General features: G+C 37.8%; 1 protein-coding gene across 3 annotated transcripts in view; it reads left to right on the top strand.

The window, feature by feature from the left end:
* The window catches only part of LOC117411415 (ras and Rab interactor 2), a 61,678-nt gene that overhangs the window by 23,371 nt on the left and 15,735 nt on the right, over window positions 1-22,572 (top strand). The window contains exons 1-7 of one of the 3 annotated variants that reach the window (XM_034018919.3): window positions 858-993; window positions 2,530-2,629; window positions 8,835-8,923; window positions 15,902-16,082; window positions 18,568-18,679; window positions 19,588-19,660; window positions 20,940-21,031. In XM_034018919.3, coding sequence (XP_033874810.3) covers window positions 2,573-2,629; window positions 8,835-8,923; window positions 15,902-16,082; window positions 18,568-18,679; window positions 19,588-19,660; window positions 20,940-21,031 — 604 coding nt within the window. In that variant the 5' untranslated portion in view covers window positions 858-993; window positions 2,530-2,572. Of the gene's footprint in view, window positions 1-857; window positions 994-2,529; window positions 2,630-8,834; window positions 8,924-15,901; window positions 16,083-18,567; window positions 18,680-19,587; window positions 19,661-20,939; window positions 21,032-22,572 lie in introns of those variants that run through there. The other 2 variants (XM_034018920.3, XM_059024950.1) reach the window with 2 other exon arrangements.

Raw genomic sequence — 22,572 nt, forward strand, 5'->3', positions numbered from 1 at the left:
ATCAGGACAAGATATACTGTAGTCTTTTAAAAAAGATTTTCTTCATTTTATTAGTTAAAATGTTTTTTTGCTAAACCAAGCAAACAAACAAAAAGGTAGCATAACTACACGTTTCGACACAACAGGTCTTCGTCAGGTTCACAATAATTTCAATTACAGCTGTAGTTACTTATATACACATACTAATTCAATTAGATAATTCAGTTATAATCAAGTCATTTAGTAATTTACAGACATGTCTACATTGTGCAATTTCCATTAGTTGTTAAGAACTAATGGAAATTTCACAAGAATACCCCACTAGGCCACGATATATATCATTTCTTTTTTTTATTACTTTCTTGTAGCACTAGAAGATCATTGCCCCATCCCCCCTTTTCTGTTTTACATGTTTTTTCACAGCATGTGTCTGTCTGGGAGTCTTTCCTTCCATTCTAAAACTTGGCAGTAGTGATAGTATCATATATATCTCTGGATATATGGAGATACAGGGATGGAAATAAGACTCCTATGGCATAGCAGTTTCCCCCATTCCAGGTTTTAAAACGAGCCTTATAAGCCACAATGTATAGGTAACAAGTTTATATGTGTCTTCTTAAATGCATAGTAAAACCAGGAATGAATCAAACTTCTATGCATTGGAAGTCTTATTTCCATCACTGAGGCATCTGTGTCTGTCTGTATGACAAACGTACATCAACGTGTGCTGACGCACAGTACTGTAGGTCACGGTGATCTCATTTGTTTTATTTACATTGGTGGCAGGGGATTTTCAGAACTATTGTTCTGTGTGCACCATGTTATCTTATCTAGGACGCTTGTCTCCAAGGCACCAAATGAAAAGCCTGCATCGCTTAGGGAGGCGGCGACCAGACAGAAGATACAGAATAACACTGCACAGTTTCTTTTAATTGAACTGCTGAGCTTCTTGTAGCTACCCAGCCACGGATACTACTTCATTGTGATTTTCAAAGCTGCATGCAGTCAGGACTGGTGAGTCTGCACAGATTTGGGAAATGTGTGTTTGTGCGAGATCTACTGTACTTCCTTCATGCAGCTACTGGTTATCTGGCTTTTTAATTACAGCGACGAGAATTACTCCAGTGTTAATCATACTGTGTGCATTATCATGCAGTCTTGGATGTCTCGTGGTTCAGGGGCACCAGGATTAGACTGGGACACAGTTGTGTTAGTCATACAAGTTCAGAGATTCAGTGGTTAGCTTTGGCGCCTTTGCATTGAGAAATTGTGGGCTCAGCGTTTGGTGAGAGTTCAGCTAAGACATGAATCTGAGTGGGTAGTTGAGGCTGTCTGTCTCTCTATGGTACACTAGACAGGGGGAATCCTGCATACTGGGAAATAGGTGAAAGAGAATTAGCATGGATCATTCTGGCAGTTTGTGGCTTTCCAGTATGTCACACTTTTTTACATGCACAGTGGATGTGGGGATGCATGTTACCAGCATACTCGTTTAGTTAATTACTGTCCAACAAGTTAACAGCTGCAGTTCTCATTTACATACACACATAGATGAACACCTGCACATTCAAATGAACATACTGTGAAGAATAGAATGCATTCCTTAATCAAATCAAAATTAAAATTGTGCCACATTTACTTTGGTATAGATCTTCAAAGTAATGGGAGCACTATAGCCTAGGGGGGGATTTAGATATGGTTATTGGAATATAGCCAGGATTCCAGGATTAACACCTTTTGACAACTCTTCAGAAGCTGTGGGATCCTATAGACTGGGCCTCAGCATTTGACACCTTATCCAAAAAAGACAACACTTTCAACACCACTGTTTCTCCTAACACCAGGCTGGGACAATGGAGAAGTGTCTAAACCAGCTACTTGTCTTTGAAGTCTCCTGTCCTGGTACTGACCTCACCTTGTTTAGTTACTGAGATCCAAGGAGAGCAGAATCTGTACAGTACAGTAATCTGTTTACTCCCATTGAAAGGAAGTAATGGGATTGACATGTTCTGCACTATGGAAACCGGACTATTGACAATATTGCATTTAGTTTTTTCTCCCCCTTGAGTTTGGCTGAAATGCAGCCTTGCTTTGTACACCTGCCAACACTACAGGGCTTTTAATCACTTCAGCATGGTCTGGAATAGAAAGCAAGTCCAAAGAGTGAAAGGCCGGCACTTTTAATCCATAACCCCTATACCCACGGGAGTGCACACTAGACTGTCTGAGATAGCATTGTGTAAGACTTGCAGTAACAGGTCAAGAGAATGGAATGTGGGGTGGGGTGGGGTGGGGTGGGGAGGTGGGGAGGTGGGTGGAGGGTTATGGGCAAACCTAAACAAAGTGAACCCTGTAGGCTTAACCATAACAGTTCCCAGAGCATGCAAGCAGGAACCAATGTCTTGGAGGTGGGAGGAGGGGGAATAAGTGCAAGGCTGCTGTTGACGGAAAAGGAAAAAACTTTGGCAGAGCTGATATTGTGACTGTTCTTGCGGCTCACAATGGAATTTCCTACAGCTTGGACTAAGCATTAAATGTCTCTACTTTCAGGACTTCGGGGGCTAGGCAGCCTTTACAGACACAGACAGGGAGGATGTCGAGCACACTGATCAAGCCCTGCCAGCTGGGCAGGACAGGCAGCTTCTTCAAGGTATTGTGACTTTCTTTGGGGGGACTGTTTCAGTTTTCCCCTGAACTGGCTGATAACTATTTTCCTTTCTCTCACTGATAGCCTTTCTCTGTCTCTCCTCACTTCCTAGCAAACAGTACTTGTCAGAAATTAATTCAGTAGAATGCCAGCTGCTGAGAAGTTGCTGGGGTCCTAGCCAACACAGAAAAAAACAAACAGTAAGCGATGGAAGTACTGAATGGATAGCATCCTGGAGCTACTTCTGTTTAGGTATTGGATGTATATGAATAGTACAGGGGGAGGTTGTGCTTGGTGTCATTATAATTGTTTTAAGTTAAAGGTTGTTGTTGTTTATTTTAGTAAAAGTATGCTCCTGTTTGTTTAGGTTTTTTTGACGGAAATGTTAAGTTTAAAATGTGCTGGTGGAAAAGGCCTGAGGTATTCTGTTATAATTTCATGTAACTTTTTAATAGTATGGTACAAGTGTTTAAATACCATGCATTTGTTTGTTTTTCAGTGTAATTTTTTCATTTGTCCAAAATAAAGCATTTAAATACTGTGCACGGGTTAGTTACTGGATATGTGGCTTGGCTTGTTTTTGTTTAATACTGTTGGCAGGACCACAGTAATAGGTTAGAATATAGTTATACCAGTGCCTTCTTTTTGTAAAACAAGCACATGTGAAATAGAGAAAAGAAAGGGAAATAACATATAAAGTAATACTTACTGGACAAACCACAACTGATCTTGATGTACAGTAAGTACTTGATCTAACTGTGAGAGACAGATTGATCTTACTGAAGCATGAAACCCTCTAGACCAGTGAGGGGGTATTACTGGTACTCATATGCAAAATTATACAACCTTAGAAATGAATTGTCCAGAAATAACACATATTCTAGTTAGATTTTTGTGCTTAACTTTACTTTTATTAATAACTTGTTATACATGTGATCTCAATCTGGGAACTAATCTGGAGGGACACTAGATCTAAACTTAGCACCAGCCATGTGTGGATTCTGCGAGGTAATCGAAGGGGTAAAATACTCTACATGCCTTAGTGAGGCAGGTGTTTGTTTGGTTTTTGTTTGTTTTTTTAAATGACTTAATGTACAGCTGTTTTAGCTGTCCTGCAATATAAAAATACATATTTGTTTTGGTTAAACAGTGGTCTATACAGAGGTGTTAATACCAGATCCTGTGCCTGTTTTCACAATAACTGGTGGGGTCACATATTGCATGCTAAGTCTATACACCAACAGGTGCAATGGGATTGGTAGTAATGTGATTTTTTTTAACATCATGTAATGAAAGAAACTACAAAATGATATTGCAGACGTCTACCGGAAGCCATAATAGTAGTAATACAGTATTTTGTGTTAGATTTTGAAATGTCACATTTTTCAATTATTGTCAGTTTTTCATTAAGTATTGGAAAACTACAAAGCGGTATGTAATTAAATATGTTAACGTAACATTATTCAGCAGGTTTCATTCGACCTTCTATGAAGCGTAATTAGTTAATTCTATAGGATGATGCTAAACTTTTAGCTATAGACATGCATTCAGGCTTAGTCGACCCCATTTAGAGACTCCCTGACCTCCGAATGTGAATCTTTGGTTCACTTTTCAGGATCTAAGCCGTTAAAATCTCCCCGTTGTCTGAAAGTATCTACTTTGCTTGAGCTTACATAGCAAAGCACTGAAGAGATGTCTAGCATGCTGTCACATGTACATAGCATCAGATTTTCCTTATAAAAGGCAAGGAGAAAATGGGAGCAATTTAAATTTTTGTCTTTATTTTTTTGTGCTACCATCTGCAGACTAAACCTGGGCAACAAGCCCGGAGCGGTTCTGAATCTGTTCTTATAAGAGTGTTCATTTCTTTTTGTTTTGTTTTATTTCTAACAACATTTATTTAAACAGGGCTTCGTTTGTTACACTTATCATTGCAAAGCTTTTTTTTTCTGCCACAATTTTAGTAAGCAGACTGGAATGTGCCTTGCCTGGGGAAGCCAGTTAACCCCTTTGTTCTAGAGACACGACTGGAGTTTTGAGTTCTTAGAATTGTAGAAGCATTAAATTTTTAAAAAGATATCTCTGTTTATGTTAATGCTCAGTAAAGGATATATATGTACACCTACAATCTTAGGTATACCCAGAGAATCAGTCGAGAAATTGGGATGAAACTTGGCATGGACATTAATCATTATAACAATCTCTTGAGGGTATTACAATCTAGGTCATGGTACTTACTGTAACTTATTATTCTCGAGATCTGGCTTGTGTTTGAGTAGATCACACCACGGTAGAAAAGTGTTCATTATTTCTTATTGGGTCTATTTTAATAATCTACAAATCAGCTACTCTAAATGCAGTACCATCACTCTTTTTTAAAATTGCAAAAAGCAATGAATAAAAATTAAAGAAACTCTATTTCTTAATTTCTTTTCTTACGTTGCACTAAATCTTAATTGCATGTCCTCCCAACTACTGTTTTGCTACACTTTGCACGGTTAACCGTGATCGTCATACAATTTTAACTTTAAGGTTTACAGTAAAGAAAATAACCAAACAAACCAGTCTGCTTTATACTTGAGGCAGCTGTTACCTCTCAGACAGGAGGGAGATTATTTGATAAGTGCCACGGGCAGGCGACTCAGTTTTGAATTTGTGATGTGTGTAAACTTTCACATGACTGTTTCATTCAGATTATTTCCTGCAGATCTAAGAGGTCCTTATAAGACAATGTCACTTTGTAATTCTTGTTTTGCAGCAGCTTCCAAGATGAGATAAATACAGAGTTACAGTAAGCGTAGTGTTATACTGTAGTTTGCCTGAGGCACTCTTGTAAGATGTTATTTAACCCATATCTCTTTGTCAGACCATACTTTAAAATATACAGTTTGTGTCTCAGATAATATGTTAAAGTTGCATTGAATGATTTTGAGACAGATAAGAAATAGTCAACACACAAACGCATACAAAAAAGCTTTCTTATTGAATATTATAGTGCAGTACATATTATGACACTAGCATTAGCACTAACACACTAAGACACACACTAGGCGAAGCTGTGGGATAATTTCAAAATGAAGCCCATCATGTTGTTTCTTTATAAAAGACACTGTACACTGTTGCACTGTTTGGAATGTTGTTCAGCCAATCAGAAATCTGTGCTAACCCAATATATTTTATAATACTAAACGGCATGCTCATTTGCACCTAACAAAAAAAGGTGTACACGCGGCCTAATTTGATAGTGGCACCAAATGTGTGATTTGATTCATAAACCCAAACTGTATTAATATTACTATATAACAGATGAACAAACATTAATAAAAACATATTTTGTAAAGACAATTCTGTTCCATGCCAATTGTAAAAATGTGGTCTGGTGGAACAAAAATTGGTAAAAAAAAAAAAAAAAACGTTCAGAAGAAAAACATAAACCAGCCACACCTTCACCTTTTTTTATTTAAGTAAAATTTGATCTGTTAACATACAATAAGCATGCACTAAATCATGTCTACATTGGGGTGTTTTTGTCAGACGCGCCGACAGCTAAGCGTAGATCACCTGTGCACATGTTATGTTATTATCATCATCATCATCATTATTATTATTATTAGCCCTGAGGAATTCTGTGGCGCCACAATATCAGGTTCTGGCTTGTTCTAGCATGCTCTGTCTAACCCGAAGCTTGTCTTGCAATGTGCTTTTGTAACACCCTCTCCCCTTAGTTTTCCACAGCTCTAATATATTGAGCTGCTTTAACTACCCCTCCACACTCAAACTACCCTGTCTACATATTCAATAAACACAGGGTAGTAGCTGCAAAAATATCCACAATATGACAGAAATAAGATCTCCTCATCAGGACCACAATATGAGATAACACGGAACTCCAGGAAATGTCAAGTTTTAATTAAAATGTATTTTTTCCCAGATACAGTGATTGCCTAATTAGCGTAATCCACCTAAGCCTTTACCGGCAACCACCCTACCTATCTACATTGATATGTGGTGACATATCTTCATAATAAATACCTGTGCACGCACGTGTTATGACTCCAGCTTAGCTGAAGAAATGATAGAAGTATGTGACACCAGATAGTTTACAAACTTCGATCCCAGAGATTTCATTTTAGAACAGTGTGTTTTGGGCAGTCAGATGCTTTGGCAAAGGCAGCCTGTGAATAGTACTGTATCAAACTGAAGTGCTTCATCTAGCCACAGGGCCACAGACATAAGATGTTCCCATTTGAGAGTTTAGATGTAACCATGTACAGCATTGGGAGGTACAGATGCCAAAATGCTTTGGTCTTCTTTCCCACAAACTTACTGGGTACAATGTGAATACATAAAAACTTTAAAAAATTACCTGAATAATAATAATAATTATCATTATTGATATTATTAATACTACTACTACTACTACTACTACTACTACTACTACTAATAATAATAATAATAATAATAATAATAATAATAATAATTCTGACAATGTAGTATGATGGTTAAAAAAAGAACCATTAGACGCTTTCTTCTTGTTACGCTTTGCTGATTTTACTACGGGAAACATTTGATAAGGATAAGCTGTGGAGTTCTCATTGCAAAACAGTTTCTCCCCAAAATTACAGATAACCGCTGCCATCTACTATGCATTGCCAGTACTACAACAACATTGTAAAACAATGTGAGAGTAGATATATAACTAATATAGCAGCAAAATCATTTTGAAGGCTGCTTGAATAAAATGGTTTAATTACATGACTATTCAAGGGTATAGTCATGTAATTAAACTGCCTACAATGTCAAGTACTCTTTAACGTACATGTATGAGGATCACAAGCTGAAATATGACTCAATCAGTTCAGAGGTATATATAGAAATGGGTAATTTGTCTGACACTGTCTAAAGAAGGCTGCAGGCAGAGCAGTGGAGGGCTCCAGGGTGTGAATTGCCTGATGGAAAACCCCTTTGTTATAGTTAACTGCACCAGTACTTTGAATGTTACAGACGGTACAGTTCTTAAGAAACCTATTTATAAAGAAACAAAGATGGGTCCTGCAAAACACATGAAAAAAAAAAACCTGTCTAGACCTTTTTTCTGTCATAGATTTTAAATGGGACCACCTGTTTAAATAAATAACTGGCTGGCTGATTGTCTGAGTTGTATAAGTGTACATTTTTGTGGGTGTAATGACCATAACTCAACAATGCAACGAGACTTGGAAGCTTTGGTGCTTACTGACAAAGAACATTAATAATCCAGATTCATATTTATAAAGTTTCAGATTGAAAATACATAAAGGAAAGCTAGATTTACCAATTTCAGTATGCTGAACCAACAAAAGTGTATTTCTGGCATTGATAGAGTGTAGTCAACATAGTGCTAAAGTTTTTTTTTCCTCTTTTCTGTATCAGTTCAATGTTCCATGGGGCATGCAGTGATGATACTGTACATGAATAAGGTTTAATGGCTCCAATACTTTGTTGAATTGTTTCTTTTTTTTCTTTTGGGGAGGGGGGAGGGACAGTTCCAAAGTTCTGCTTCTTTTTGGCAATGGCACCTGCTGCTATAACCAGGGCTGTTTGTCAAGGAAATGTTTAACAGTAAATTCATACTGGTGAATAAAATAAACAGAAAACAGCTTTCTGTTTGGACTGATGCAGAACCAGAGCTGGAAAGCTTTGTGACTTTTCTGGCATAACATTACACATCAATTACAGTTTTCAAGAGGATGGCTTCTATGTGATGTAATTTATACACATTCACATTTACCTCACATTTTACAACCACACGAGTCAATACATACACTTTGCAAATTAATAAAAAACAATACATTAAACTGCCAGCTAAGCTATTAAGGTTATATTCAAGTGGTATGGATACATTTTACAGTTAAGGAGCTTTTATGTTTCTTGAAGCATGTTAGTGTAAGTGTTTTGTGTTTCTTGACTATTATTTAGAGGAATTAATAAGTGTTTACAACGCCTGTATATAGTGTGAGATAAAAGCCAACCGGTAAGCAGCCTGACTGGATTATAACAGCACTTTTATACCAGGGTTTAAATTGGAGCCCTGGGCCTTGCAGTGCTTTGACTTTTTTTTTTTTTTTTTTCAAACAAACGGGAAGTCCTTGCTGTTGACAATCTCAGGATGTCGGCAATCGCCATGTTCATAACATTGCTGTGTGCTGTGTGCTTTGTGTTCTTCAAGCAGCTGATCAACACCTTTGCCTCGGAGATTGGAGAGCTGCAGCAGGAGATGGTGCAGACGGGGGCCCCTGAAACTGCAGACATGCAGAGGTAGGTCACTTTTCTTCCATCTCGTCTCTCTCTGCGGGCAAACAGCAGGACGCCTAACCCTCACAGAGTCCGCTTCCCATCCGCATGGGAAACAGGATGGTGTGCGGTGGGGTTCGGAGCATGTTATTTATGTAAGAAAGATTTGTACACGCTAACAAGTTGTTTCCCGTGGTTTTATTGACTTGAGCTTTGCAGTGTCTCCAGGACTAGAGCAGTTCTTGTTACTGCAGGCAAGAGTGTTAGCTGTTATAAGCTGGTTACAGCCACTAGATAGTCAGCATGGATTTTAGGCATGTACCGAAAATGATGTCAATCTTGAATGGCTGACTTTCTTAAAATAAAATAATAGAAATCAAATATTTCTTTTAAGTTGTCTGTCTGAGATATTCATTATCAAACAGTCTTATAATGATTTGGGTTAAATTTAAACAGAGATCTGAATTCATCTAAGCCCTGATACACTACTAGACTTTGCATCAAATGTACATGAATAAACAACTGTGGATAAGCTGGGTGCTGCACGAGTCATGTGCTTAGTAAAATAAAAGCTTTTTTTTTTGTATCAATTTGCAACAAAGTTTTCCTGTGTATTTGATAAAAGCAGGAACTACTATGAGAAAGTGGTTCATTTTTTGAACTGTGCTATTTAGCCTCCCTGGCGTGGCACAAGTAAATAAATAAACAAGATCAAGGCTGAAGGTTTTACTATGGTTTGAGTGGTCTGCTAAACTGAAATACATCTCTAGTAGCCCTGTTATTAAATCCATATGTATACAGAATAATACCAGTACAGTACCTGGGTTTCCTCTGGCTTGAACAGACCTTTACTTAATTCACTTGTATTGTGTATCATTTGTAATCTTGAATGGGACAGGTCCGGAACTTTTATTAGCTGTCATTTTACACTGATGTTTTGCGAGCATGAAGACAAATGTTTAATTACAGTTTCTAATCAGTGGCTGTTGATTTTAAAAGAAAAAAAAGAGGATTCAATGCAATACCCTGATTGAGTGCTGTAGATCCTTATTTCTTTACATGTACACGATTATGTGCTAAAAGAAACTATTACATGCTGAGATGTGCATTTGTTGACCACAAAATGTTCCTTTGCTTAGAAACGTCATGAATTAAGGAAAAGGAAAGCTAAGTGGCTCTCACTGGGCAGGCTCAGCAGAAATGAACTGAACATCCGTACGTTATCCAACACTCACATAAGACAGATATTATGTATTATTATTATTATTATTTGTTTATTTAGCAGACGCCTTTATCCAAGGCGACTTACAGAGACTAGGGTGTGTGAGCTATGCATCAGCTGCAGAGTCACTTACAATTACGTCTCACCTGAAAGACGGAGCACAAGGAGGTTAAGTGACTTGCTCAGGGTCACACAATGAGTCAGTGGCTGAGGTGGGATTTGAACCGGGGACCTCCTGGTTACAAGCCTGTTTCTTTAACCACTGGACCACACAGCCTGAGTCTGTTTTGTAGCAGTTAGCCTGTTTTCCAAATCTAAATGCTATACTGAATATTGTGGTGGTTGTAGTTGCACTTCTTGTAAATACATAGCATTGCTAAATACTGCTTATGCCTCTACCTTTTAAAAAAAATTGCAGTACAAATTAACAATAGTATAGACTTGGGTAGCATGGGCTTTTTATATGCACTAGTAAGGAGATTGCAGAATTTAAATGTGTGTTTATTTCTTTTTGTTATTGTTCTTACTCCCATGTGAGCCATTGCAAAGTTACTGAAAATGTGCACATGATCTAAAGCCCAAAATAGCATTTCTTAAAGAAGAGTAAAATATTTGCTGAGTAGAAGTAATCACATTACTTTGACTAAAAAAAAAAATCTTCTTATGAAATCCTGTGGTTTTGCACAAGCAACCAGGAGGGGAGGAGGAGGTGAAAGAGGAAACTAAGAGGAGATTAAATTCTTGACAATATCAACCCTGTTTCCATAATGAACAGAGAGAGAGAGAGAGAGAGAGAGAGAGAGAGAGAGAGAGAGAGAGAGAGAGGGAGAGAGAGAGAGAGAGAGAGAGAGAGAGAGAGAGAGAGAGAGAGAGGGGGAGAGAGAGAGAGGGAGAGAGAGAGAGAGAGAGGGAGAGAGAAGGAGAGAGAGAGAGGGAGAGAGAGAGAGAGGGAGAGAGAGAGAGAGAGAGAGAGAGAGAGAGAGAGGGAGAGAGAGAGAGGGGGAGAGAGAGAGAGAGAGAGGGAGAGAGAGAGAGGGGGAGAGAGAGAGAGGGAGAGAGAGAGAGAGAGGGAGAGAGAAGGAGAGAGAGAGAGGGAGAGAGAGAGAGGGAGAGAGAAGGAGAGAGAGAGAGGGAGAGAGAGAGAGGGAGAGAGAGAGAGAGAGAGAGAGAGAGAGAGAGAGAGAGAGAGAGAGAGAGAGAGAGAGAGAGAGAGAGAGGAATGAGTAGGACTATGATCATGGGTTTAACACCCCCCCCCCCCCCCCCCACCTTGCCCCTTCTTTTCAATTCAGTCTATTTCAGTGTGATTATCACAATACTTATCTGGCTTCAGTGCAGATGAGGGCATCTTTGGCTTCTTAGTTAAATGTGGAATGTGTTGCCTGTTTCATCCTGTGAGTCTGTAGCCTCGCAGCTTTTTATAGCATTACAGGCTTGCCAAGAGTCACAGCTGGTATTTCATTGCTTGTTATGATTCTAATGCCTTGCTGGTTATCATTTAAGGATTTGTTTTTGTGTTTTATTTGCAACTTTTGTAATGCATTTAATGTTTTAAGTGTTTGCTCCATTTATACGTACATGATCTTATGTTTGGCTAGGAGAGCTCCATCTTTTAATGTTCTGTATACCTTTGATCTTACACTTTGTTAACTCAGGAAATGCTAATATTTCTAATAAGAGGATAGCCTTTTTTAAATATTGGTTAACATTACTTTATAGAAGTAAGATAAGCTTACATGGCAAAACAAAACAATGTGTACATTCCGTTACCTGAAGCAAAAAGTAGTCAGACAAAATACAGTATGCTTTTGAGAAACACTGAAGGACATTTATTTTTGGTTCAATAGAGGGCAGCATTGTTTTATACGTGGCATAATTGATCATCCATAACTTTAGGTAAAGGATAATTGAAGTAAATATTCCTAAAGTGGGCCTCCTCATAGACTATTTCTGTTCAGTATACCTTTTGAAGTAATTAGCCAGATGTTTCTCTCTCAGTGTGTGAGTTCCCTGATCTCACTGACATGCAGCTGCTTTGATCCTGGAGAATGTGGACAGGCTGCCAGAATAACAAGGGCCTGCCCCATTCTTGTTGCTTATCAAGGCATACCAGAACTCCAGATAATGTAGCTTTCTGGAAACATGTTGACATAGAGTAGTTGCGCGTCAGAGTTTTATCAGAAAGTCTTACAAGGGAAAGGCCCACACTAGCACCTTCTACAGTGTGTTTCAGACAGTGCCAAAATAAAGATGGAAGATAAAGGCATCACGCCAGGTTTGAATTGGAAAAAGATGTAAATAGAACATTCTGTATTTCATAATTCCAAATTGAAAGTGACCTACAAACATTGCTTCTCCATCTTTAAATAATCTAAGTGAATAGACTTGCTATTTTTATTAATTAATTTATTTATTTATTTTTTGCTTTTGAAAATTATAAAAACAACAATACAATGTATACAAACTCCTTACAGTTTATTTACGTCACCCCTTTTTCTAAGAAAATACAGTGAATGCTGTCTGCATCCAGAAAGCTACTGTAATTTGGGTACAAAAGAAAATGTTGCTGTTGCTTCTCCTTCAAGATGCATATTCACAAATTTCATTACATTTTGCATGAACACTAGAAGCAAGAAGTCATTCCCTGGGCAGTTAAAACCTGTTCATGGTAGAAAAAGAGTACAAAGCTGCTCATCAAATCCATCCCTTTGCAATGAAAAATGCAGTGTGATCTTATCCAATGACACTGTTGATGGTGCTTTTGCTGTACGGTCAAAGCAGTGTTAAAAGTATACATTTGGGATAACATTATGCACCATAGTTTTGGAATAAAACATTTCCATGATCCAGAGAACCCTAAAATGCAGACCTTAAAGGTTATCATAATCTCACTGACTGGTAAAAAAAAACAAAAAAAAACCTTTACTCCCACTCATCAATATGCTGTATAATTCAGAGCCCAGAGTATAAGGTAGAGAAAGTGTGGATTAGATACCTTTGGACTTGAGGGAAGACTACAATATACGTTTAGAGCAGTCCATGAATTACTTGCATGCAGGCTGTAAAATGTTATCTGAATCACATCCTTTAGATAGGAAATAAAGAAGGCTTATGTCATGAAGTCTGTAGTTTTAAGAGCATAAGAAGAACATAAGAAAGTTTACAAACGAGAGGAGGCATTTCAGCCCATCTTGCTCGTTTGGTTGTTAGTAGCTTACTGATCTCAGAATCCATCAAACAGCTTCTTGAAGGATCCCAGGGTGTCAGCTTCAACAACATTACTGGGGAGTTGGTTCCAGACCCTCACAATTCTCTGTTTAAAAAAGTGCCTCCTATTTTCTGTTCTGAATGCCCCTCTATCTAATCGCCATTTGTGACCCCTGGTCCTTGTTTCTTTTTTCAGGTCAAAAAAGTCCCTTGGGTCGACATTGTCAATACCTTTTAGAATTTTAAATGCTTGAATCAGATCGCCGCGTAGTCTTCTTTGTTCAAGACTGAATAGATTAAATTTTTTAGGCCTGTCTGCATATAACATGCCTTTTAAACCCAGAATAATTCTGGTCGCTCTTCTTTGCACTCTTTCTAGAGCAGCAATATCCTTTTTGTAGCAAGGTGACCAGAACTGAACACAATATTCTAGATGAGGTCTTACTAATGCATTGTAAAGTTTTAACATTGCTTCCCTTGATTTAAATTAAACACTTATCACTAGATATCTGAGTATCTTGTTGGCCTTTTTTATAGATTCCCCACATTGTCTAGATGAAGACATTTCTGAGTCAACATAAACTCCTAGGTCTTTTTCATAGATTCCTTCTTCAATTTCAGTATCTCCCATATGATATTTATAATGCACATTTTTATTGCCTGCGTGCAGTACCTTACACTTTTCTCTATTAAATGTCATTTGCTATGTGTCTGCCCAATTCTGAGTACTGTCTAGATCATTTTGAATGACCTTTGCTGCTGCAACAGTGTTTGCCACTCCTCCTATTTTTGTGTCGTCTGCAAATTTAATAAGTTTGCTTACTATACCAGAATCTAAGTCATTAATGTAGATTAGGAATAGCAGAGGACCTAATACTGATCCCTGTGGTACTCCACTGGTTACCTTGCTCCATTTTGAGGTTTCTCCTCTAATCAGTACTTTCCGTTATCTACATGTTAACCGCTCCCTAATCCATGTGCATGCATTTCCTTGAATCCCTACTGCGTTCAGATGTTTCTCTGTGCATGTGAAGTTTTGTTTAAGTCTGCAGTTGACATGCTTCATTTCTGCTAACACTAAGCCATTGAAGGAACGTAACTTACTGCTGACTTGACTGTATGTTAAACATTATTATTATTATTATTTATTTCTTAGCAGACATCCTTATCCAGGGCGACTTACAATTGTTACAAGATATCACATTATTTTTACATACAATTACCCATTTATACAGTTGTTTTTTTTTACTGGAGCAATCTAGGTAAAGTACCTTGCTCAAGGGTACAGCAGCAGTGTCCCCCACCTGGGATTGAACCCACGACCCTGCGGGCAAGAGTCCAGAGCCCTAACCACTACTCCACACTGCTGCCCTAAACATAAATAATAAAAAGAATGGGCAGGGTATGATGAACTATAAACTTTGCAACAAAACACTTTGCAACAAAAACACAGTCGAGTGCATAGCAATAAACGTTGTATCATTAAACCTTAAAACAATAACTTGTTCCACCTGAAAAAAACTGAAGTCTAAAGGTTTAGTCAGAAGAAGGTTAATATGACGTACAGCTTTCAGTTAAATGTCAATTCGAAAACAGCATTGCCAAAGAATGTCATTCTCTTTTTGTATTGTTTCCCATACACTATTTAACATGTTTGACAAGTATTTATAATAATTACTCATTTGCTTCTCTTAGTTTCACATTCCACACTTATGAAGAGCAGAAAAAATGTGGTTAAGATTTCTTCATTACATGGCAAGTTATTAAAAGCAAGCTACAATAAACAAACTTAAAGTGAGAAACGTCAGTACAGCCATTTTTACGTGTGCTTTCCACTTACACACTCACATAAACATTCATAGAAAATTATTTTTAGATCTGGATTGGTAACTGAGCTTGATTTACATAATAAAGAATATTGCATCATGTATTTGCACAGCAGGAAAAACTAAATAAAAAGAGCAATGGTTGTTTTTGATCAACAGAGTGCCAGCTATAAAAAGCAGTATTTTACATGAAATGCATGAGGGGGAAGACAGAAATGACTAAATTGTTATTTATGTCCAAAGTGTTTGCAATGGACATTCAGATTGGCATACATGGCTATGGTTTGAGTAAAAATGCTAAAAACATGGGAGCCCTGGGACAGCTGTTTTCCTTTATGACACATGTTCTTACCAGGACTATTGACTTATTTTATTAATGTCTTTTTCGTAAGAAATAAATTAATAACACTCGTGTACCCTAATTTATTTAATAGTACTGAGTCTTTTCCACTACTTTACCAAAAGTTTAGATATTTATATAAGTTGTGTTCCACAGAATCCTAAACGGACTGTTTTGTTTTTATCTAGTTAAGCACAGACAAGAAAGTAAAACATGGCAATATTGAAATATTGCATTTTGATTTATGCATATGTTTTATTTGTGTTATTCAAACATGAAACAAACCAAAAAAAAAATACAGCAAGTTTATAAACAGAGCGGACTACAGCTTATTATGAATCTATGCCAATCTTGCATTTTCTAATAGACAGCCCTGATTATAAGAAGCTCTGCTTGATCTCTCATAGCAGCAGCAGCCTGTACCTGCAGGAGAAGGACACAATGAGCAGTGCCCGAGACTCGGGCTACGACTCTCTGAAGAGGAGACTCAGCATCCTGGATCGGCTTATCCAGGCTCATCCGGTGTGGCTGCTGCTCACTTTGAGTGACGACGAGGCACACCGAATCCTGCAGCAACAGCAGCCTGGGGTGAGAGCCATATTTAACACACTTCACAGGGATGGAAAGAAGACTCCCATTGCATAGCGGCTTGATCCATTCCTGGTTTTACTATGAGTTTAATAAGACACACCTGAGTTTATTGCCTATACACAGTGGCTAATCAAGCGTGTAGAACCTGGAAATGGGTGAAACTGCTATGCAATAGGAGTCTTATTTCCACCCCTGCTTCAGGCATCAGTGAGATTGGTGGTTGATCATGGTTTTTGAGGGAGTTTTCAGTTTCTGATTGAATTTGGTCTTGAAAATATTTCTATTTCTTTTAAAATGTTTTCTCTCCCCCACACAATGCCATTTATTTCAATCGGAGCATCATAGTTGTTGCAGGAGGTAAAGCAGCGTGATCTAGATACACTATAATCACTCTCCTGGCAAACGCTTTGGGTAAACGGGTAAACCGTGTAACAATTTTTTTTTTTTTTTGGTTCCTGGGTAATAAGTGTTATTTCCTAATTGCTTATGCCTCAAAAGTATAGAAAATGGCTATTATTCCCCACAAACTTTGCTTTTGTGAATGGTATTGTAGTCAAGGAAGTGGAGTAGTGCAAGTCTGATCCCTTATTATTGTATGTGCTGTGACAGGGCAGAGGCACTGCACAAGTAAAATGTGTGTTTTGTGGCTGGCAGTCATCTTGGGCTCGGGTGTAGAGGAACAGCCTGGAGTCAAGATGTCCACTTTTACACAGCTACACATTGAATTGATAAATTGCTTAATTAGTTCATTAGAAAAGTGTGGAATGTGGCCAAGAAAGTCTCAGAGTCAGTGTATATATTTTAACATGGTTTGTGCACTTGTTATTTACAATGAAACAAAAACAAAATCCTAGCTCCTTTTGGAGCACTAATTAACACAGTTTGTCTTTAAACAAACCTAAACCTAAGGCAGGGAAGGCTAGCTCCTTTTACTCTGTAAAACCAAACACATATCTCGCAGATACCTTTCTTTTGTCTTTAAGTTTATGTTCTTCAAAACCCACACCGTCATCCTTTTCCTGGTAGTGTCTACACTCTTATACAACAACCTCTCCTAGATGCTCTCCCACTCAGGCTGGGCCTACTGCCTTTAGTGAACCACCTCTCTAAGCAAATATCTCCTTTGTTCTTTTACAGGGTGTGGCCAGCAGGGCAAATTGACTTCCGTAATTCAATTCCCACCTGACCACATTCCACACTTTTCTAATGAACTAATAAAGCAATTTATCAATTCAACAACGTGTGGCTGTGTAAAAGCAGTCGTCTTGATCCCAGGCTGTTAGTTATAACATGTCTTAAAAATTAAGAGGAACTAGTATATGAAGATATTATTATTATTATTATTATTTGTTTATTTAGCAGACGCCTTTATCCAAGGTGACTTTCAGAGACTAGGGTGTGTGAACAATGCATCAGCTGCAGAGTTACTTACAACAACATCTCACCCGAAAGACAGAGCACAAGGAGGTTAAGTGACTTGCTCGGGGTTACACAATGAGTCAGTGAGTGATCCGGGATTTGAACTGGGGACCTCCTGGTTACAAGTTCTTTTCTTTAGCCACTGAACCACACAAAGCAGATTTATTGGAATTTGAAAAAATTAATAGTAATAAAAATTATGTTTTAGAATATTTTGGCACAAATAGAGGAGTTTTATAAAGTCCATTATAGAGAAATAGAAAATCAAGGAGAAGAACATGTTAATTATAATACAATATTATCATGTAAAGAATTAACAGAGGCTATTAAACAAGGGAAGAATACAAGCCCGGGATGTTTAAGAAACCAAAAATATGTAAACCGTTAACCACAATAATTAGCAAGAAAGGAAATAAAATGGAAACTAAGATAAAAGGACAGGAATATGTAAACAAAATAAGGAAGGGATGTTACAGATATACACAGGTGGTCCAAAGACACAAAATGTGAGAAAACAGGATATGCTTATTATATACAAACATTTGAAATATGTAAAAGGCGAAGATTATCAAATCATTAATCAGTATTTACTGCAGAATTGGTGTCAATTCTTATTGTCAGTGTTTGTTTTAAGGGAATTTCCTAGTTCTTTTAAACACAAAGGGGATTTTCATCAGGGCCTGTCCTGTATCACTCCACCCCTACCTGTGTCATAAAACATCCTGTTCTTGCCTCTGGCACAGGATATGAAAAATTGGGCATACCTCTAGCACAGAGACAGATTGTATCATCTGTGGCTTTAGGCAAAGGATCATTAAAGTAAACATTCCACCTCATACACTAATTCTGTTCAGTATGCCTTCTGAAGAAATTAACCAAGATCAGATAAATGTGAAATACCCACAGTACCACCTTGTAAGTGGAGGCTTTTAAGTGGAGGCAACTCAGTGAGATATATTATATCCTGCACAAGCTTGTGCTAAACGAATGGACAGGCAGTAGTTCTGATGGAGCTGTTTGCACCACACACATTCCAGTGAGCTCATTGCCCTTCTCCTGTTAGATCTTCCTGGTGAGGAAATCAGCTAAGCTGCAAAAGAAGGTTATATCCCTGCGCCTTGGCACTGAATTCGGACCCTCCATCAGAGACTTCCCAATAAAGGAGAGTCACTGCAGTGAGTATCCCCTCTAGTAAACTAGCTACATACACACGGTCACTTCTGCTGTGTTTAGTCATGGCACTTTTAAAATGTATTATTAGTGGTGTTGTATTCAGTTAGAACAATTGTTTTAAAGTGATTGTTTAGGAATTTAGGTAATATAAGAAACTGGGAAATCCCCAGTAGTTGATAACAGATATGTTTTATTCTCTCCCCCAGTCTGGAAAGTTATTGAACCAAGGTTCAGACTCACCCCTTAAGGCGACAGAGTATGTCACTTTAAACCAGTATGTTAGACACACACACCCCAGAAGTCTGTACACTGTTTAGTCTTACAACCAGCACTGTGTTTTGCAATACCCCACTGGTTTCATAAATCAAAGAATATTCATGTTTTAGGACCTGCCTGCTATTAAATATCCTTTACATTCAATAGCTATGCACCTCATATCCTGAATAACAAAATATATCAGGTGTTAACCTTGTACTGCCAGTTGTAAACAACATTCACTTCCATTTTCCAGACATTTTCATTATTCTAGTCTTTGACGCGCTAGACTATCGTCAGTACACATACCGTGGTCTCTTCAAGGTTATTTGCTCTTTTTAATTTTTTTTTTTTCTGTCAGCCGAGCAGTGTTTTATTGGTGGGTGTGTGGGTCAATGTTTCACTGAAGTCGTTGACCAATACAGATTCACAGTGTTGTATTTGTTTAAAACATTTATTTTAATTCAGCAAGCAGGCATTGCTAACAGATTACCAATTCTTCTACCTGTGGTATTTTTGTTTTCAGTATGCATAATGTTTCTCATTCTCGTATGTTACAAGAGAGAGCTTTTCATTTCCACTGAAACAGGTCAGTTCCATTGCAGCAAGAGCTCCATTTATTTATGTTTTTTTTTTGTTGCTTTTCTTTCTGTAGCCTTTTCTCTGGAAGGATCTGGTATCAGTTTTGCGGATTTGTTTAGACTCATTGCTTTCTACTGCATCAGCAGGTAAGAGATGCTTGTAGTTCTAAGCATTTACCTGTATTAGAACTACAAAACTATGTGAATGTAGTCAGCCAGCCCAAGATGCACTTTGTGTTTATATTATAGCTCTCAATATACCCCAGCATGGTATCAATCCCACACATTCGAAGTGCAAAGCCGTACTTTCAAGTACTACTTAATTTTTTTTCAACAGTGTGGCCTAGTAGTACAGTAAGCATTAAGAATCCAAGACACATAATTCAAAGTGTATAAGTGCTTTATTTTTAAACCCTGTATGGAACACACACATTAATTATAGTAGTGTCCCCACACTGCCTGGCTATGATGATTGGCAAGTTTGGTTTCATCCCATTGTTTGATAGTGGTACAGATTTGAGAAAGCTATTGTGGGTTAACATATAGGATTCACGCTACTATTACTACAGCAATTAATTATGTTTTAAACAGCTGTTTCTATCTCTGCACATCCACTGATGTAACGAGACTGGAACTTAAGAAGTGTGATTCTTGTGGTTTTCTTGGAGCAAGGCTCTACTTCGAAGCATTTTTCTCGCTATTGTTTGAATACAGAACTGCACTCACAGTAGTGCTCTGTGTGGTCTTCAAAAACATCAGTCATTTTTTTTTCTAATCAGCTCAGCTCCAAATACCTTTGAACTAAAATGTATTGGAGCAGCACTGGCAGCTAGAAAGCAAGGCTAAAATGGAAATAAACCTCATCGCTTATAATTTCCAAATAAAACATCTGTCAGAGGGTGGAACTCACTTTTACTCCCAATTTGTTACAAATACTGTGCTGTATGATACCTCCCATGCGCCTTGTACATTCAGTTAATTCCCCTTCTGAAAAACAACATCCCAACTCCCCTGTTCCCTTGCCATAGGAGGCTGCATGATCCGTGCAACATTCTCAAACCCCTTGTTATCTTTTCTATATAAGATAAACCTATATTGCTTGAGGGGGAAACAGTATTTTTAGCTTAGCTATGTTGGAAACTAAAAAAGAAAAGTAAAACAAACACAAAAAAGAGTTTTATCTAGTTGATCTATTTCTCTTCTTTTTTCTTTACACGCACCAAAAAAAACCAACAAAAAAAACACATTGCCTGGACATTGATCTTCAGAAAGCAGTCAAAAGCAAACAAACCTCAAGTTTAAAAGCCCTACCCCTAAGCAGTTTCCGTTTCAGTTGTAACTTCGAGTAAACGGCATCCTACCAGGCAATGTATAGCTCTTCCCTTTCTGAGACGCCCATACTAACTGCCACTCCTTCTCTTGGAAGGGACGTCCTACCATTCACCTTGAGGTTACCAGACGCAATCACAGCAGCGAAGACACAGGCAGACCTTGAAGAGGTTGCTCAGCTTGGAGTTGGTAAGTACACCTTTCTTGCTTTGCTGTAGAACGGAAAATAGACTTCAGACCTTTCAAGATCTATACATTCAAATGAATCTGTTTGTTACAGTTGTACTGTATTTAAGTATATATAATCTGCGTTTAACATCTTGAATTATAAAGGCAAAACTAATAGTCATAATAAGATATCACTAATAGGAACTGTCCAGATATATTTAAGGATTGTTTTTTTATAAATAAATATAATATTTAATATTTTACAATCTTGTACATACGCACCTACAGTTGAGTTGTACATATATCTAGATAACTACTCGGCCAGTTGTAATGGGTTAAGGACATTCTTTAGCTTTAACTTAATGTGCATCTGAATCTGGGGGTAGTGGTATATGGAGGCATATAGGAATCTTACATGAAGGTAATGGTGATTTATTTCTACATGATTCAGTCACATTAATTAGCAGTTATCTGTAAATAGGGTTAATTAAGAGTTTAGTGACTCACTAAGAGGAGCTGCACTTTCCTTTGTAGTTGATCAGGAGCAGTGAGGGATCTCATAAATTATTTCTCAATTGCACGCCTGGGGTGCAGTAAAGCCAAAGTCGACATGTCTGCAGAAATTAACTCCTTGGACCATTTTGCTAAATCCTGAAACGAGTGTTCTGGGCGGGTGTGTAACCACGCATTGCATTCAAATCAGTGAAATCAGATTGCATGATTTGAAACCAATAGTTTGAAAAATCTAAAGCATGTGTTACTTTTTTTTTTTATTGGTACAGCTGCTTGCATGGCAGATGAAAAAAAAAATACAAACCATAAAATTCATTAGAAGTCATATGAAATAAAAACGTATAAAAATATATTACAAACGTTATGACAAGAATTCTTTCATGTGTTTTTGAGAAATACTTTGAGTTAAAACGTTTGTGTTTTTTGCGATGGATGAAACTTTTATTTCACATGTATCCATATGTGACAACTCTAAATACATATCTATGCTTTCCATACTGAAATGAAGAGCCTTGAAAGTTCATAATTATAAAAGGATACCTTAATTAGCAAACCCCTCTGTAGGGTCCTCTTTTCTCGCAGTATGTGACGTTTTCAAATCTGCACATTTCGAGGGCGGAATCATATTGCGTCGCAAATTATTTGACTTGGGTGACCTTTTCCATAATGTGCCACCCAAAACAACTTGGTGCACTTCTTCCACTGAGTGGTCCTGAGGACACAGATAAAGACCAGCTGTGGCACTTTAAGTGTTAACTGTACAAGTCAATCTTACAAGCTCGGATTTCATGACTCCGGCAAGAGTTTCACAGTCCATACATATTTTTGGTCAGAGAATACAGCTATAAATAGAAAAGGGATGGATCCATACTTCAGGGCATATGCATACAGTAATACACTCATCTGTTTTCCATATCCTGTCTGTAGTGATTCGGTCTTAATTCTACATTCCCTTCTTCCATATCAGGGCTATATAATGCTTACTCTTCTAGTGTAATGTCTGTGTTACATATGTGGTGTGCAAACCCAATATTTGTCCCCCAGTGATT

The sequence above is a fragment of the Acipenser ruthenus genome, chromosome 6 (assembly GCF_902713425.1).
Source record: "Acipenser ruthenus chromosome 6, fAciRut3.2 maternal haplotype, whole genome shotgun sequence".
Classification (NCBI taxonomy): domain Eukaryota; kingdom Metazoa; phylum Chordata; class Actinopteri; order Acipenseriformes; family Acipenseridae; genus Acipenser; species Acipenser ruthenus.